The 16848-nt window shown below is 39.0% G+C and overlaps 1 protein-coding gene across 2 annotated transcripts in view; it reads right to left on the bottom strand.

Moving 5' to 3' along the window:
* The window catches only part of LOC105200991 (zinc transporter ZIP11), a 136623-nt gene that overhangs the window by 54200 nt on the left and 65575 nt on the right, over nt 1-16848 (bottom strand). For both annotated transcript variants that reach the window (XM_039450216.1, XM_039450215.1), the window contains exon 6: nt 15694-15758. In XM_039450216.1, coding sequence (XP_039306150.1) covers nt 15694-15758 — 65 coding nt within the window. The remainder of the gene's footprint in view (nt 1-15693; nt 15759-16848) is intronic.

The raw sequence follows: 16848 nt of genomic DNA, 5'->3' as shown, positions 1-16848 counted from the left end.
CGAATTTGCGTGGGTTCGTTATTAAAGACGTCTTCGAGCGCAAGCGCGATCGTCACGCGAGCTATCCTGCGCGATCGTATTTTAATAGGTTTTTATCGCGGATTACGACTCCGGCTGTGCACGCAGCTTGCGGCGGTGACGGCGACAACGTGTGTGGCGGCGGCGAGTGGGCGGACACGTACGGCAAACGATTCTGATAGGAGGCACCGCCGCTACTCACCGACCCGCCGCACGCAACGGAATTTCACCTTACAACAACGAGTGCGTTGAAAAGATAATTGAAGTGGTGAACGGAAAAGGGAGGGGGGGAGAGGGACAATGTTCGGATTTTTATCCGCGATTTTTCGCGTTCAGCGAGTCCGCCCGCTCGACTTTAATATAGGCATGTATAGGATATTTCTCAAAAGAAGAAAATTATGAAAAGATTACAGATTGTTTTACATTGCACTTGAAAGTAAAAAAATTTAACGGCAATTTTCTATTTGGATAAAAAATTATTTTAATAAGAAGTAGACACGTGCTCTAATCAAAATATAATTATTAATAAAATAATAAAAAAAAAATTTGATTTTTTTTAAGTACTTGAAATATTCAAGATCATTTATGTAAAGTTTCATTGCGATGCAGAGATCGGAGAAATAAACAAAATTTATTTATTTATTTTTAAAATAAGTAAAAGAATACAATAAAATTTTATATAAATCATCTTGAATACCTAAAAGTACTGACACAAAAAAATTGAGATTTTTCTTAAATGTTGTAAAACAATAGTTTAATTTTTAGTAATAAATAGAGTAAATAAACTGTAAAAATATATTATTAAATAAAAATCATAAATTTTAGTCAAGTTAACAATTTTTTCCTCAGCGTATCAATAATGTGCAACTTTTTTTTTTAAACTGAGAATTATTTCTTGAAATAGACACAAAGCGCAGTTAAAACAACCGAAATAAGTGCTTGAAAGCTATTCAGTAAAGCTATTCACGTATGTATGTGCGTAATATTTAAAAAATCGAATAAAAACAAAATTGTATGAATTATCTTCAAAATGACCAAAACTCGCAAATCGCATTGTGTTACTCTACGTTACTCTTTGTTGATTTTAAAACAGAAAATATGTGATTTTATACTTTTCGACTACGAAGCGGCGGATTGCGCACCACTGATTTGTATAATGACACATTCGCGACACGTATGTCAAAATATAAGTTATTCGAACGCGTAACAATTTGCTGGTTGTAAAAAAAAAAAACTCAAATCACGCGACCGTAAAGAATCCGTTATATCTCCAAACGTTCTTTATTTAGCGTTATCGTATATCTACTATTACTAAAAGTACTAACGTCCGAGTACACGCCAACTCACGCAACGCGATAATTAAACGATCGAAATGCATTCTCTCTTTCTCTTACTCTCTCCCCCGCATTCTCTTTCTTTCCTCCCGCGATATTCCACGGTCACGCGTCCATCGCGAATAACGCAGTTCTGAGGGGCGGTTAACCCGCGTTGACCTTCGCGCGATCGAAAACGTCGCCTGCGATATCGAATCGCCGTGACGGCCGACATCCGGTCCCGGTTCTCGGCGGCGCGGCGGCGACGGCGGCGACGGCGGCGACGCCGCACGTGAATGAAACTCGGCCTGGTGAACGCGAATGGAGAACACGCGCTGTATGCATGCGTTTAAAGAGACCCCGGAGCGCGTTAACACGAAGCGACACAATCGTGCGTGCGCGAGCGATAGCGAGCCATGACGGCGTTCACCGAGACGCGATAACGCTCCTCGTTGAAAAATTGTTGACCACCGTCGAAAGAGACGCCCGCGTTGGCGAACGATCACGCGCAAACAGTCGCCACATCTTTTCCTAGACCTTGCGCGAGCAACTGGTCTATATACATTTTTTTTTTTTTTTTTTAATAAAACGCTTCGTTACACATTTTTGTTTTTAAATAAAACATTAACTTTCGATTCTTGGTTATACTTTTTGCTTTATGTATTTATTTTATGTGTAATTTATGTACCAGCGGCTAATGAAGACTCGGTATATAGTATTTGAAACCGACACGGTTCCGGGATTTATAATGCATTAAATATGATTTTATTAATTTGACAACTAGAATCTGCTCGTTTCATTCGCCTTTTCACATTTAATTGTTAAAACGTTTCTTATTCAGTTTCTCACATCATAAAAGAATATGATGGGGTAAGAGAATGCGTACGATCTGCTTACTCTCTAAATTCTTTAGAGTGGAATTTCATCTAAAACAGTGGAATTCTACTCTAAAAGTGTGAAAATACTGCCACTCTTTATCAAGACTGGCAGGATTTTTACGCTTTTAGAGTGGGATTCCACTCCAAAGAATTTTAAGAGTACGATATTCTCAAGAACAAGAATATTTGAAATTAATTGTAATTTCTTTCACACGAAAAATCGATATAGACTAATTAGATATATATTGAAGCAATAAAAAAAATTGAGAATAATTGAGAGAAATCGGCAATCTACGATCCAGTACACGATCTATCGTAGATACGTCGCGCGTTGATCCTCCACCTTTCAAAATCATAATTTCGTTCTTGAATTCCACGTTACGAAATATTCCACAGCACGCGCCATACGGCGCAATTATGTAGCATCGGTGGGAGGGGGGGAGGGTATAATTATAGTTAGCGGCGGTGGACAACAGATTTGCGGCGTGGCCCCGCGTATGACGTAATACTACAGCGTTCTCCGGCAGTCGATAAGAATTCCGACGCCTCCATTCAGAGACGGGAAACGGGAGGAAGGATGAAACCTCCGGGCGACGTGGCGTGACGGCAAAGGGGGCATGGAAGGAAAAAGGGGGGGGATGGTTGACGGCAATCGGATACTGATATGAGTAGGCGAGATTACGAAATCGAGAGCCGCAAAAGATTTGCCGCCCGAAGAATCTACACGCTGGCGCCCCAGATAAGCGGATTCTTTTTCTGTTACGTATATAACCGCGCGCTATCGCGATCGTGATCAAGAATACGTGCGTAAGTCACGGGTTTAATTTTAAACATGGAACGACACGCATGGAGTATGGCGTACGGCTCACGCGATTTTTTTTTCCAAACATGTTTATCATTTTGAGGCTTGGCTAGGCTAACCTACCTAGCTGTGAAACGAATTCGTTAAGATACTCTTTTTCTTTGGCGTGAAGGACAACGTTAAATCAGCGAGTGAATCTTTAAACGACGAATCGGAAGTTCGTATTGTACGCCATACGCAAATGTGTCGTTTGCTTTTGAAAGATACAACTGTGAAATATCTCTTTTCTTTAAGGGTGTTTTGACTGTACGAGCTAAGTTATCGAAAGTTAAAATTTGAGGACTTCTCTAGATTTATTTTTTTTTCTTAATCAATAAAAAAAAATTTAATTCCAAGTGGCAAGTTACAGAAAGAAAAACAATGAAAGAAAAACAATGGTTTATAATGCAGCGAAAATTACTTTGCTGCAGTTTTAAATAAATAGCTTTTAAACGTGTAAGTGGATCTAAATAAATTGTTACATGAACATTTATTAGTACATGTAAAAATTTTGATTTAATTGGAAATGCTACTTCTCCATCAAATTTGTAAGTATTGCAAAACGCGATTTTACGTAAGAATCAAAAGTACACAAAAAATTAAATAACTTTTAAACCAATAAGTGAATTGTGCTCTAATTTTATACAAATAAATACTCAAACGTAATACTAGAATATTCTATATAGTTTTTATATATTTTTGATAGTGTTTCGAAATATGACCTATACATTCACGAACGCTACTTAAAAAATCTTTCATTTTAAGTTATCCAACCAATATAAATTGAAAAAGAAGTTTCTTGAAATTTCTGTTTCCTTTTTTTATTAATAAAGATACATAAACATGTATGTGTGTGTGCTTTTTGCTGTTGCATAATATCGTTATATAATATTATATAACACTGTAATAAAGATAATATATGTATACATTTGCTTGTTACTGTCCTTGACATTTAACGTTTAATTTAAACAAAAAAAAAAAGTGCTGCAACATTGTTAATTTTTTACAAAAAGAAATTTTTATAAATAATCAAAGTTGGAGTGGACCATACTCAGTGTGACGTTCCCATGACGTAAGATTAATAATTTTGGAGAACACGCGCGCTTCGACGACGACGACGGTTCAGCTCCTTGCGTGAGTAACTCACATACGGAAGTATACTTGTTCTCGCGCGCGCAATGAATATTACTTTTTCTATTCATACGTCGTGAATACAGACTTTGACTAGCATTGTTACCTTTAGCGGATTATTTCCTCCCCGCTTCCTTATTATTTCCGCTAAAGCTGGACTACTACATCCAGCGAAGCTTCGATTGCGTATCAACAATACGGTATGTTAAAGAAAAGAGTTTTCAAGGGGATTTGAAAGACATATGGTATACTCGATGAAATATGCCAAGCTTCTAACATGTTTCTCCGTAAAAGAAAATCAAGATGATTTAAATCGGGAGAGAGCTCCTTGAAAAGCAAGCTCGCTCCCGTTTTATCGATCTTTCGATAAAATCTAATTTAAATACTGTGCAATGAGCAATATTTACGTATTGCAGCAAGAGGATAATATAAACGTCATGTGTAGCGAGTAGAAAATGTTTGTCAAGTGATACGAAAAAAAGATTACTTGAATGTATAAATGTATGAGATACGAACGCAGGAAGATACGAAACGAAGTGGAAGGAGGAGACAACTCCTCGAGGAGACTACTTTACGTCTTTTTAAACATTGAGATAAAAATAGGATAAGATAATCTTTTGTTTAAATACCGCGTACGTGATAGAGGCGAGCGAGTCACCTGTATCATTAAACCTGAAAATATCGCTTTTCGTTCTGGCAAAGTTAATTTTTTTCGAGCCACGTCAATTAAGAATGTTTACTCGGAATATAGGGAGTTTTATCAAGTTTTCAAGCCGTTTCTTTTTTCAACATCCTGATCGATAACTCTTCGAATACTTTAAGCTTCTTACCTTTGACTCCTCCGCAAATTAATCTGGATCATATTGATTTTTCCCATTCTGCCTCAAATTCGGAAAAAAGAAAAAAGAAAAAAAGAACCAATTTGGGTTATATAATTGTACGATCGTATTCCTAAATGTCAGAAGAGTATACTGGAATTTTTTTCAGATTTCTTAGAGCTCAAGAACCCTTCGAAAAATTCAATCGTTCACCAGGCAGTCTAAAACTAAGCGGTGAAAAACAGAGTAGTCTGCGAAGGGTTAAACATTGCGTAGATTTTTAATTTGTCTTAAAAGAGACAGAGTCAACAATCTAAGATCGCTTCTAATCCCGTCGTGCCTTTGTCGGGCGGCGAAATGAACACTCATGTTCACATCCCACGTTACGCAACGCAGTCTCGCGACGAGTCGCGACGCGCGCTCGCGCGAATTTACGACAAATTCCGTACATTCGACGTACACGTATCTACATATACGTGTGCACACGGAATACACGTGTATTTACGCAACAGGCCGTGCAGGCCTGGCGCAGGTGGCGCTATGACGCAAACGGTTTTATCGGTTATTCGATTGTGTCTTATTGCTAGATAACAGAGTCGACGATCAAAACGCGGTCGTTGAGTAAATTATCGCTTCAATGACACGGTTCTTAGTTTTGCTATCACCGGTCGAAGTCCCTCGTGACTCGCGTAATATCTATGAATTAAAAAAGAAAAAAAACACAATTGTTCAAGCTGAAGATAAAAATTAATCCGATTCAAAGAGCGCGAATCTCCTCTGTTCTAATGCGCCGCCGTTCTAAACTGCGGCGATAACTCGCAGTTGTTCATTTCCGTCGCGAGCTTGTGCCTCCCGACTTATCAGCGCGTCGTAGGCGAACCGGAAAGGGTTACGAGATTGGTAGGAGTCGATATCGAACGCGCGGGCAACGCGCCGAAACTAATTCACGACTCAGATGTAGGCGGGCACACACATACTTTAAAACCGTCTCGATCTCATCCGGCCAACCCCCTTGGGTTCCTCGAATATCGTCGTAGGCCACGCACAATGAGCGCACACACTTGCGAATACTTGCGCGTCTACTACTCACGACGGAAAGCGGATCCTCCCTTCGGCGCACGAGGAGGATCCATCAAGCATTAAATGAGGTTCAAGGCGGCTTATCGAGCAAGATAATAATTCAACGTCTACATTTCTGAATGTCGCAATATCCGACGTAATATACATCTGGTGCTTCAATCACGTTTCAATCTAGGGGCGTCTAGAAAAATGCAAATCTATTATTCGGAGGTGGCGGCGTAAAACTTGACGATGCCTATCCAGGACGCGTTTGGCGGGGAGAAGTGACGTCACGACCGGAAACGGAACGTGCGTGCGTGCGTGTGATTACGCATCGGCATAGATTTATCGACACGCGAGTGCGTGATCCGATTACGATACTATCAAAAAAAAGCGGCTGTAGAAGGCTAGCTCGCCTCGTGTTTCGCAAGAAAGAACCGACGAAAGATTTTAACTGGGCGTTATCTCTGTTTCTTATATCGTAAAACTATCGCAAATTAAAAATGCAACGTTTTGCAAATGTAATTGACGTATTTTCATTTTTTTCACTTGCTATGCGCACACACGCACACACGTACATAACATTAATTTAGAAAGGAACACGTAAACAGGTAGAGCACTTATATCCCATGATTATGCGTGGTTAACCACGTGTCGATAGTCGAGGGAATTAGATGAATGCGATTTTAATGCGTTTACGCTATCTAATCGTGTTTTGTAGTCAGATAATAATAATAATAATCGCCTCTGCGTACTTTACAACGGGATATGAAATAAATCGTTAAAAAAATATATATAAAAGGGACAATGCGCCTTTCACCTCCTGGGAATGGTTTCAATTTTTTGAGACAGTAACAATGAGGCGTGTGTGATAAAATATACTGTAACAATTCTTAAAAATGAGACAGTTCTCGATTCATTTTCACGAAGAGCGAGATGTGTAAGATAATATATATTTTTCATTTTGCGTTTAAAGAAAATTTACTGTTTCATATATGGAGCTATTGAATATTTATATATAAATTCGTAAATTATAATGTTTATAAATTAAATTTTCGCATGAATATACTACAGGAATCTAAATTTCTCGCAAGTCTTATAATTATTACTAACACGATAATTGTTATTGACACAAATTAATGACTAAAAAAGATTTTTGCGTAATATCACTGAAACAGTATCTCTTTACAATGTTTCGTAATAATTCCAAGTTTACGAGCTATAATACCGGTATAAGAAAGATCGGCGAGACGGTCTCAATCTTCGAAGGACGACCATTGTGGTATTAAAGTATGGGAAAAAGCGTCTACTATATAGTGAGAACGAAGAGCCTGGTTCATTCATGGTATGAGCAACTGAATGGGGGGAAGAACGAGAGAGAGAGAGAGAGAGAGAGAAGCGGAGAAAAAGAGAAAGAACGAGCGCGCGAAATCTACGTGCACGAGTCTGTATGCGCACGCGGATGTACGCACACTCGCGCGTAAAAATATACACTGTTGAAAATTTCATGAAAATCAATGTGTTTTTAAGTTAAAGTGCATTAAATTTAATGTATCTACATTTAATGTATCTGTAAATTGAAAAGTGTGCGCACGAAATTTAGTGCACTTTTGACAACATTAAAATGTTTTTAATGTACCCGCTTGAAATTCGCTTCCATTATATTACATATTACATTAAATTGTGCTATCTATTTTTATTTATAGTGTACATGTTGTAGCAACATAAATAAATGCGCGTGTATAGAAATATAGAATGCCGTAAAGCTGCGCCCTATATTGCGGAAATCGACCAAATGCCCTCGAGCGTGTCGGAGAAAGGCGAGTCGATTTGATTACTCGTCATTTACTAATTGTAAGTATAATTCGTTATTTGATGAATGTTAATAGCACTTATTGATACAGTATTAGGAAGATATATGGAATATTTGAACGAGTTACTTCATATAGAATATATTTGCATACGTATTCTGTATATGACAACCCGTATTTCCCATGATTAAATCGATCCAAAAATATATCATTAAAATTGAGTGAATATTCCGTGAATATATGTGTGCGACATTCTGATACGTGTGTGTCTTTTTTAATGTTGAAATATTAATTGTGATGGAATATCGTACCGTAATAAACGCGGATAATTTCTTACAAGAGCGTATTAAATATGTAATAATTTATACAACAAAAATAAAAAATATGTAAATGTAATTATCTCATAAATATAGATATTTAAATTTTTGGAACGCACAATTTCTCCTTATCACTCGGCCTAGTGAAAGATCCAAAAAGTATTTCTATTTTACAGTTCAAATGACGGTTCACGTAATAATTCTATAACCAATAATTAATAGAATGTTTCAAGAAATAAATGAATTTTACAATACAAAAAGCACGTTCAATTCTGATTTTATGTTATCTCTGCTATTTCACAACTTCATATTCCGAAAGAAAAGATTTGCATTGCACAACCACACCGTTTCTTTAATTCTAATAAAAGAAACGATTATAAAAATTCTTTAAATCAAAGAGACCTTTCTTTAACCGTGTAGCAATGCACAAATTTCTTTGATTTAAGCAAATATTTTTTGACTCACAATCAAAGAAATTTTTCTCCGAGTGTTCCTTCGCTCTGGGATCTTTAATTCTACTACAGTATAAAAGCCTTTCTTAAATGATTTTCGCAATGAGAAAAATCGTAGGAATCGTAAGCGCTTTTTCAGGTCACTTATTTAAGTATCGCGTATTAAAAGAACACGAAGCGCGAACGGATTCACCTGACGACGATGCGTCTGGAAAAGGCTTCAACCAGCTTGCTCATTATATAACGGCGCGTATGTAAAATACCCACACATCCGATACACACCGCCGCCTAGATACTACAGGACGTCTGTAAAAACCCACTGTGATGGCGCATTGTGAAGCGAGCCGGCTATAAAAAGCGCCGCTAAGCCGCTCGTAAAACACGGCAAAAACTCGCCAAATAAAGCGAGAGTGAGAGAGAAAAAGGGAGAGAAAAAGAGGGACGGGAGGGAATGAGGAGAGAGACGAAGGAGATATACCTACGACGTCCGGCCTCTCCGACTAACCATCGCCACCTCTCATCTTGTCGGCGGCTGTCAGCGGCAAGTACGGACCCGAGGAAGCTTGACCTCCATTATTTCCCCGCATTCCACGAAACATTGACCCATCATCCCCGCCACGATTTCCTACCGAGTTGCCGCGCTAAGAACCCCGATACTATTCTCATTCAAGGTAGCGGCGCTTCGCCCCGACTCTCTCCGATCTAACGTCCAGTACATAGTGGACGTATGTCTGTTTGTTTTTCCTTTTTAAATCTGTACGAAGGACACTGCGACGAGTTTTTAAAAGGCACTCAATAATGTTACGTCAATCGAAGGTCTTTGAAATAGATTTTTTTTTTTTTTTTTAGGCAAGGTACTTTCCGTAGATCTTGTCCGAAAGCTGATTCATTCCGGGTGAAGTAATTTACCAATTTCCGCGGCAAGAACGAGATATCTCATGCCGCGGGAACGAGACGGTATTTTATCGTCGTCATGCCCCTAATTAATCTCCGCTCGACTTCGCGCGCGTGGAGAAAATCGCGAAATTAATGTGCGAACTTCGAACGGCGCGCAGGTTCGCGCGATGAGGGATTAAAGCGAGGGAGTCATGCGAATTTCCGGCGCGCGGCCGACAATTCGGCCCGATTGAGCACCGCTGCGTGTGTCCCGAAGGAGTTTCCCACGCTGCCTCGCGTCACACACAGCTATATCGCGGCTAGATACGTGTCCCGATGATTCGTCGGTGCCGGTCCACGATCCCTAGGACTTCATTGATTGATCGATCCGAGAACTGATTACATACACATGTGTGTGTGCGTGCGTGTGCCGTGTGCGCACCCGCAACACGCTGTATACTCATGATAATCGTGTGTCCGTCGCTATCTATCCTAGTTATCTTCGAAACACATAGTTATGTAGTGATGGATCATACCGGCGAACTGTCGATTCACATCTTTTAGCTTTAAATTAATCGATGTAATATTTATTCAAAAATAATTTTAATAAAATATTTACGAAATGTAAATTTATATTCGTATAATACAAGAACCATTAATTCACTATTCGAACAAACATGTATTAAAATTTAGGAATCTCTTCTCTCAGTGTGCTGATAATCGAAACGTGCCAGAACTCGCGTGGCCAATATTCGCGTGAGCACTTAAGCAACCGTGCGTCGAGCTAATCGTTAGCGTTTTCCGCAGGTAATGGCCGCTTTAAACAACAATATAAAGGATCGCAAACTACGAAAGGTCCCCGGCGGCGTCCACCGGGCGCAAAATGCCGGTTAAAGGATCTGTGTACCACAGCAGTTTATACAACACGGGCGAGTTTCAAGCAGCGATATATACGGACGGCGGTACGTGGGAACCGCGTCGTCCTCAGTTATCTTAACAGCAGTGATACCGTATTGTTACGACCACCATCGCCGTCGCCGCGTGTTCCGGAAAGTAATAACTGTCCGAGAAATTCTCCGCCGCAATAATGCAACGTCGCCGCCGCCGCCGCAATCATTGTAATCTGAATTAAGAATCGTCATTTCTGTTATACATTAATATGCGTATCTCATGCCCCTGACCGTGTAATTTCCAACCTCCAATGGCAGAATCTCTGAGTGGTGAAATTTTTTTTTTTTTACTGAACTTGAAAGTTAATTTAAAAAGATATGAATAAAAGATTCATTACCCACGATACGTTAACAGTCATCTTTTCTTCCGCAGATATATATTTCATTTCTTCACATTTTGTCTGGTTATCACGTTTGCGTTTGTTTATTCATTTTGCTTGTCCCGCGCTCATCTCTCGACAATCATAAATAAAAGATTGCTATTAATAATAAAACTTTATTTGTTTTATTTATCTTTAAAACCTAAAAAAAAACGCGACAGATGAGGAGACGCTTCTCCTTATGTATCGGGTATTTTTTTTTTTTAAGTTTTTGAACCCCGCATTTGTTAAATTCAGCCGCGCGGCGTATCCCGCGAATCGCGGGACGTATACCCGCATGCGTGCCCTCTCCGTTCGATTCGAGCTCACAATAAAATCGCTGGCTGCTCCGTAAACACATCTGCTCCCTGTCTCTTATCGGTCACAGGAAATGAACTTATTATTACGCGCGCAAATCGTTCCTATCCATTGCTGGTGAGACCGACCGAGCGTTTAGTCATACTCGCGAAACGCGTTAAACTGAAATGTTTTCCCGAAACGCAGCAGTGTCCGATTTCGCGCGAATTCAATGACTCAAATAGAAACCTTCCGGTTTGTGGCGTCAGTTCCAGGAAGAAACGCATTACGCGGTACATTCCCGCGCGAATGTATATTGCACTTTCCTAGACGGACATCCGCGATTCTAACCATTTCCCGTTAGGAAAGGAACACTAATCTCTAACGAAATTTCGCTATGGAAGAGAGTTATGGACGAAGCATTTCCTCTTTGTCTCAACTGTGAAATGCTGGATCTCTTTCGGATAAGCTCAGTGGAAGCTCACAAGGGAATAAAATCTGAATCGTATCAAGAAATCACAGAGACATAGAAAAAAGTTAATCGAAGTACAGGAATAAAAAAAGAAACAAGATAGAAAAATAGTGACTCACTTTTTGGCGAAGCCATTCCGTGTGCACGTGGACGCGCCCAGCGCGTCAGAGAACGAACTAGAAGAGACGGGAGGAGAAAGAGATTTGTGCGTGTGGCAGAGAAGAGGGGGAAAATATTTGTGCGTTCATGAGCGTGCGAGGAAGACGGACAAAGAGTTGAACGAACCCACGCGCGGACCGAACCTCGCTAATTTTTTAAAGACCCACCTCCGACCAGTATTTCTACTATCGGAGAGGCCACCGTCGAAGCGATGGAGGTTCTGCTGCGTAATAGAGGCGGGTTCTCGCGACCAATCGCGCGGAGGCCCTCCGCGAGACCGAGAAATTTACCGCAGACGTTCTCACGACGCAAATGCGACGTCTCTTCAGGGATCCTTTCGCCATGTAGAATACATTTGCGGTATCTCTCTGCGATATGGAACGGATTTAAATCACCGATGAAAATCGGGTCAATCGATGATGCTTTCGACATAACGCCAATAGAAATATCTCTGTCGATGACTACCTTTTGTGCAATGCGTGTTTGAGATGTTATAAATTACGTGTATAAAAAAACTGTACAATTAAATAAGAAATTCTTAGCCGCGTTCTTCGAGTTCCAAGCCACTTTCAATTTTCCGTGTCGCCTAAAATCGTTACTATCATTCGTAAAATAAGTAATAATATTACAATAATGCTACTTGTTATTTTATTATTTATTAATCGTTATTAACGAAAGAAGCTGTGCGAGTGTCAAAGATATTTCAAAAAGCGAAATTAGCGAGATGTTGAATTTACCTTGATCGACACTAAAAAAAAAAAGAAATTAAGAAAATAACAAAATGTGCATATTCTGGAGAATACAAAGTGAAATCGTGATTATCTATTTCGAATGATTGAAATTCTCTTCTGTTACTTTTAAACTGATTTTAATAAGATTTTGCAAACTCTGTTGCAGATGTGCCTGCGTATTGCGTGACAGTAAAATGTTGGCACAAAGTGTGCGAAACAAAAGTATTTGAATAATAATTGACAACAATGAACATTGTTTGATCACGAAATATTCAATATTTGAATGAATAGATACATTTGTTAGTTAACATCTGTGTTAGTCAAAGACGTTTTTGTTCCAAGTATTATTCGACACTTAAAACGTAATAAAGCCCATAATTCGAATAGAATAGTGAGCACTTCATTTCACTTCTAGTCACTTTAGAAATTAACTATTTTTGCAAGCGGCATTAAGATTCAATATCGATCGCGTTTCATACACCGCGTGTTGACACAGAAATTAGTAAATTGTGAGGAACGAGGAATCGTCAGCGCGAGGCATTTGTCGCTGTAAATTAAATAACTACCCGTTTCACCGAGGAAAAATACGCAGTTGGTGTAGTTTTCGACACGTGTATCAAGCCTCAAGGCCGAGGCGTGCCTCGAGACACGATACGCAAATAAAAAACGGAAGTGCCGACGAATAAAGTGATGGTATTACAACGAAGGCATGCTCTGACTTTCAAAGTTCGCTTCGGGTATAATTTATATAGCATTTATACAGCATTTGGCACTTTTGCGTCACGATTATTAATGATCATACTTTATGAACGGAGAAAGAGATTCTTTTTTTTTTTATAAACAAAGTATCTAAAGTAAAACAAATAGAATAAAAAATCTATGAACATTAGAAGTACGCGTTAGTAATTTTATAAAGAATCATTATCTGAAAAAGCTTATATAGAGATAACTTTTATAGGTTTTAATCTTATATCGCCATTTATTGAAGCGAGAAAGAACGGTGTAAATTACTCTGTTTCACTTGTAGATTTTATGAATTCTCGGGATGTGAATTCTTTTTTTCTTTTTTTACTCTTTACTGAGAACTCTTTGTATATTCCGCCTCGTTCTCGTTTCATTAGAAGATGTAATATATTACGATTGCAATGTAGCGCCTTATATTGCACAATGTTGTCACACGCGGTCCGATTATCTCACGAGAAAACGGAAACGACTAACACGATTCTAGTAAAAGAACATACGTAAAATGCTCTTATCTCATGTAAAGTCAAACCACACGTGACTTAATCGTGAAACAATTAAACACTTAGTTTCTCCTGGGATGCTATTGACGGTTAATAAATATTATGCGGAAGAAAAACGACGCGATATTCCGCTATCTAAACCAACGCAGAGATATCTTGGAATCGCTACATTTTTTTACTTTTTACAGTTAAAGTGAAGTGAAAAGATAACTGTATTGTCGCACGAATTCACGTGTTGCATATGTTGATATATCTCAATGTATGACTAATTTTGATGTATTACACTAAAATTGAATTATTCAATATCCCATTATCGTACATTGTAGATATTATATCAAGGAACATCAATATTACATTATTTTCGCGTATTATAGTACATCGAAATGTCACGTCACACAAGATTAATAAAATGATTATATTAGCGTTTGCCGAAGATATGTCAGCATTAAACTGGATCAGCAATCTCTTCTCACATATCCATGTGGTTGCGCGAAATATAACAGCGATGTGTAACACGGGTTTGGAGAGATTGCTGATCCCATTCAGTTCTGTGTAGTCCGCGAAAGAAACGAAGAGAGCGAAAGAAAAGTTAATGGAATGGGTGACGGACGGGGTCATTTTTGTGCGTCGGTCGCGCTCTTTTCTAGGGAGACGCGGGAGCACGTGCCCGGGTGAGAGAGCACACGCGTGACGTCAGCGTGCGTCTGGGAACAGCTGACCGCATTCCACAATAATTGTTTTGCATAATCGCGGTGGAAGCGGCGGCCACTCGGTGGTGTAGCCTCACTGTGTCCGCGAACACAGGAGAAAGAGGCCGACACGAGAGAACAAGAAAGGTGGAGGCGGAGAAAGTAGTGGGGGAGAAAATTCGAAAGGGCCTTCTCACGTCAGTCAAGGTGGGGCTGGGGGACGGCATGAGATGGGAAGAGGGGGGCCCTGGTCCAGCCGTCAATAGCTGCGCGGCCGGCGCGTTGGCTTTTAAAGTTTAAAGATCCAACCGCGACAGCGGCGGCGGCGGCGGTGTCTAGGCATGCCAGTGGTGCTCAACTCGCGGCGCCGAGTTCTCTGTTCTCACAACGCAAATCGCGAAAAAAATGTGGAAAATTTGCACTCTTTAAAGCTGAGCAATTAGACATTTAGACATTTTATAAGAACTTTAAATTCGTTGGATCATTTTCTCTATTTAGAATTGCTTTTAAAATCTTTTCATTAGTAAAACTTTCATTGGATGCTATCAAGAATTTTTAAGCATCCTTATTGTATAAATATTATGATAATGTAAACATCCTGTTAAAGATGTATGTGTCACATCTCAAAACATTGGATATCAAAAATCTAAACATTTCATAGAGTAATCTAATATTACATTTGAGTATTTACAGCTAGTTTACAGGGTTAAAATTGGTGACAAAAATTTTTTTTATCGATTAGTAGAAAAAAAAGAATAAACCTAGAGAAGCGTTCAGCTTTTAAATTTCGACAACTTTTAGTTCGCATTGTATAGTCGAAACATCCTTAAGACGAATGTTACATTGCATTGGCAAAGGAGAAAAAAAAAATCAAAAATCTTGTTTCTTATTTGCGTTCTAGAGAAGATGACTCATCTCGTAATATCGATCATAGGTGCTTCCTAGAAACATCAATGACTCGACATCACGAGAAGCAGAGTAGTTATAATTCAAAGCAGGAGCAAACAAGATCACGAAAGCACGGATAACGACGACAGTGACGAAAGATCTCGAGATGAAATATCTCTACAGAAGAAGGTTAAGGAATATTACTGGGCGAGTAGCTAGCGCGGAATATTTCCGACGTGTATGGTTATGCTTAGCAGTATCTTGCCACGTCCCACGCGACCCACATTGCACTCTTTCGCGAAGATGTGGCGGCTGCCTTTCGTGTATCTCGTTTAGAGGTCTAGCACCTCAAGATTAGTGGAGCGATCGGAATATTATAGAAACTGTTACCTTTGTGGAATAATCTTCTTTGGGCCTGCTTATCCGCGACAGATTTGTTCAGGGGCTTCCCGACTCTAGAAAATACGAAAATACGAAAAACATATTGATTAATTTTATATGATTTATATTATAATAAAATTTATATGCGTATCATGTAGATTTATACAGTCACGAAACAAATTGAGAGCCAAGATATTGGGAGTTTATTTCATGCTACAAATTCATTAAATATTTTATCATTTTGTTGGGGAGAATTCGATTGGTGGAATGAAAACCCTGGCCAGTGATCCATTTACTATCCAAAAGCAAACTCGTGTTCAAACTGAACAAAATTTACTGGCCCATTATCAACATGCAGATTGAAAGATGTATTTAAATAAAATTGCAACACCGATTCTATTTTATCTCCATCTTTATCGGTTTTTACTTGAGTCTAAAAATATGCGTAAAAAAATGATCAAATTGTGAGACGAAATAATATTAAATAAAGATTATCTTACAGTCATTAATTTTCCAGACGCGTGCATATTGAGAGTTTTTATGCAACTTTAAATTAAAATTATTTTTAATGGAAATGCATCACAGGCAAGGGTTTTCACTACCAAACAAATTTTTAAAAAATTATAATAGTTGGTGAATATCCTTTGTCCGGACAATTAGCTTCGTGATTCTATATTACGTTCACGTATATAAAAGCTACTTACGAATTTTTGAACACGTCAAAAGAGTTTAAATGGCTTAAAAATAATTCTTAGAGATTTATCATCTTAATCCTAATATGAAAGAAATTGAAACTGTTACTATTTAGTTTATTTCAAGTGCAAACAGAATTAAAATCTATACATGTCAATCTTAACACCTTTGTTTCAGAAACTGTTTACGGTTAGATATTTCTGACGGTGTCAAATGTTCGAGTCGCTTAAAAAAAAAAAAAAAAAAAAACTGACGCAACGGCAAAACTACGCACATTTTGTCCATCGATGTAGGATACGCCGCGGCTATACGGCGTTGGACGTATAACTACGAGCGTAAGGCATTTTGCAATCCCGGTCGCACGTCTCCGAGAATGGTGTGTCGCGCACATAGTTGTCGCGTGACGTTGGCGGAGAAACGACGCTAACGACAGGCGACCCCGGGAACGGCGATACGGAGAATAATAAAAAG

The sequence above is a fragment of the Solenopsis invicta genome, chromosome 6 (assembly GCF_016802725.1).
Source record: "Solenopsis invicta isolate M01_SB chromosome 6, UNIL_Sinv_3.0, whole genome shotgun sequence".
NCBI classification, from domain to species: Eukaryota; Metazoa; Arthropoda; class Insecta; order Hymenoptera; family Formicidae; genus Solenopsis; species Solenopsis invicta.
Note: the sequence above shows the minus strand (reverse complement) of the source record. Positions and strands in the feature narration are given on the sequence as shown.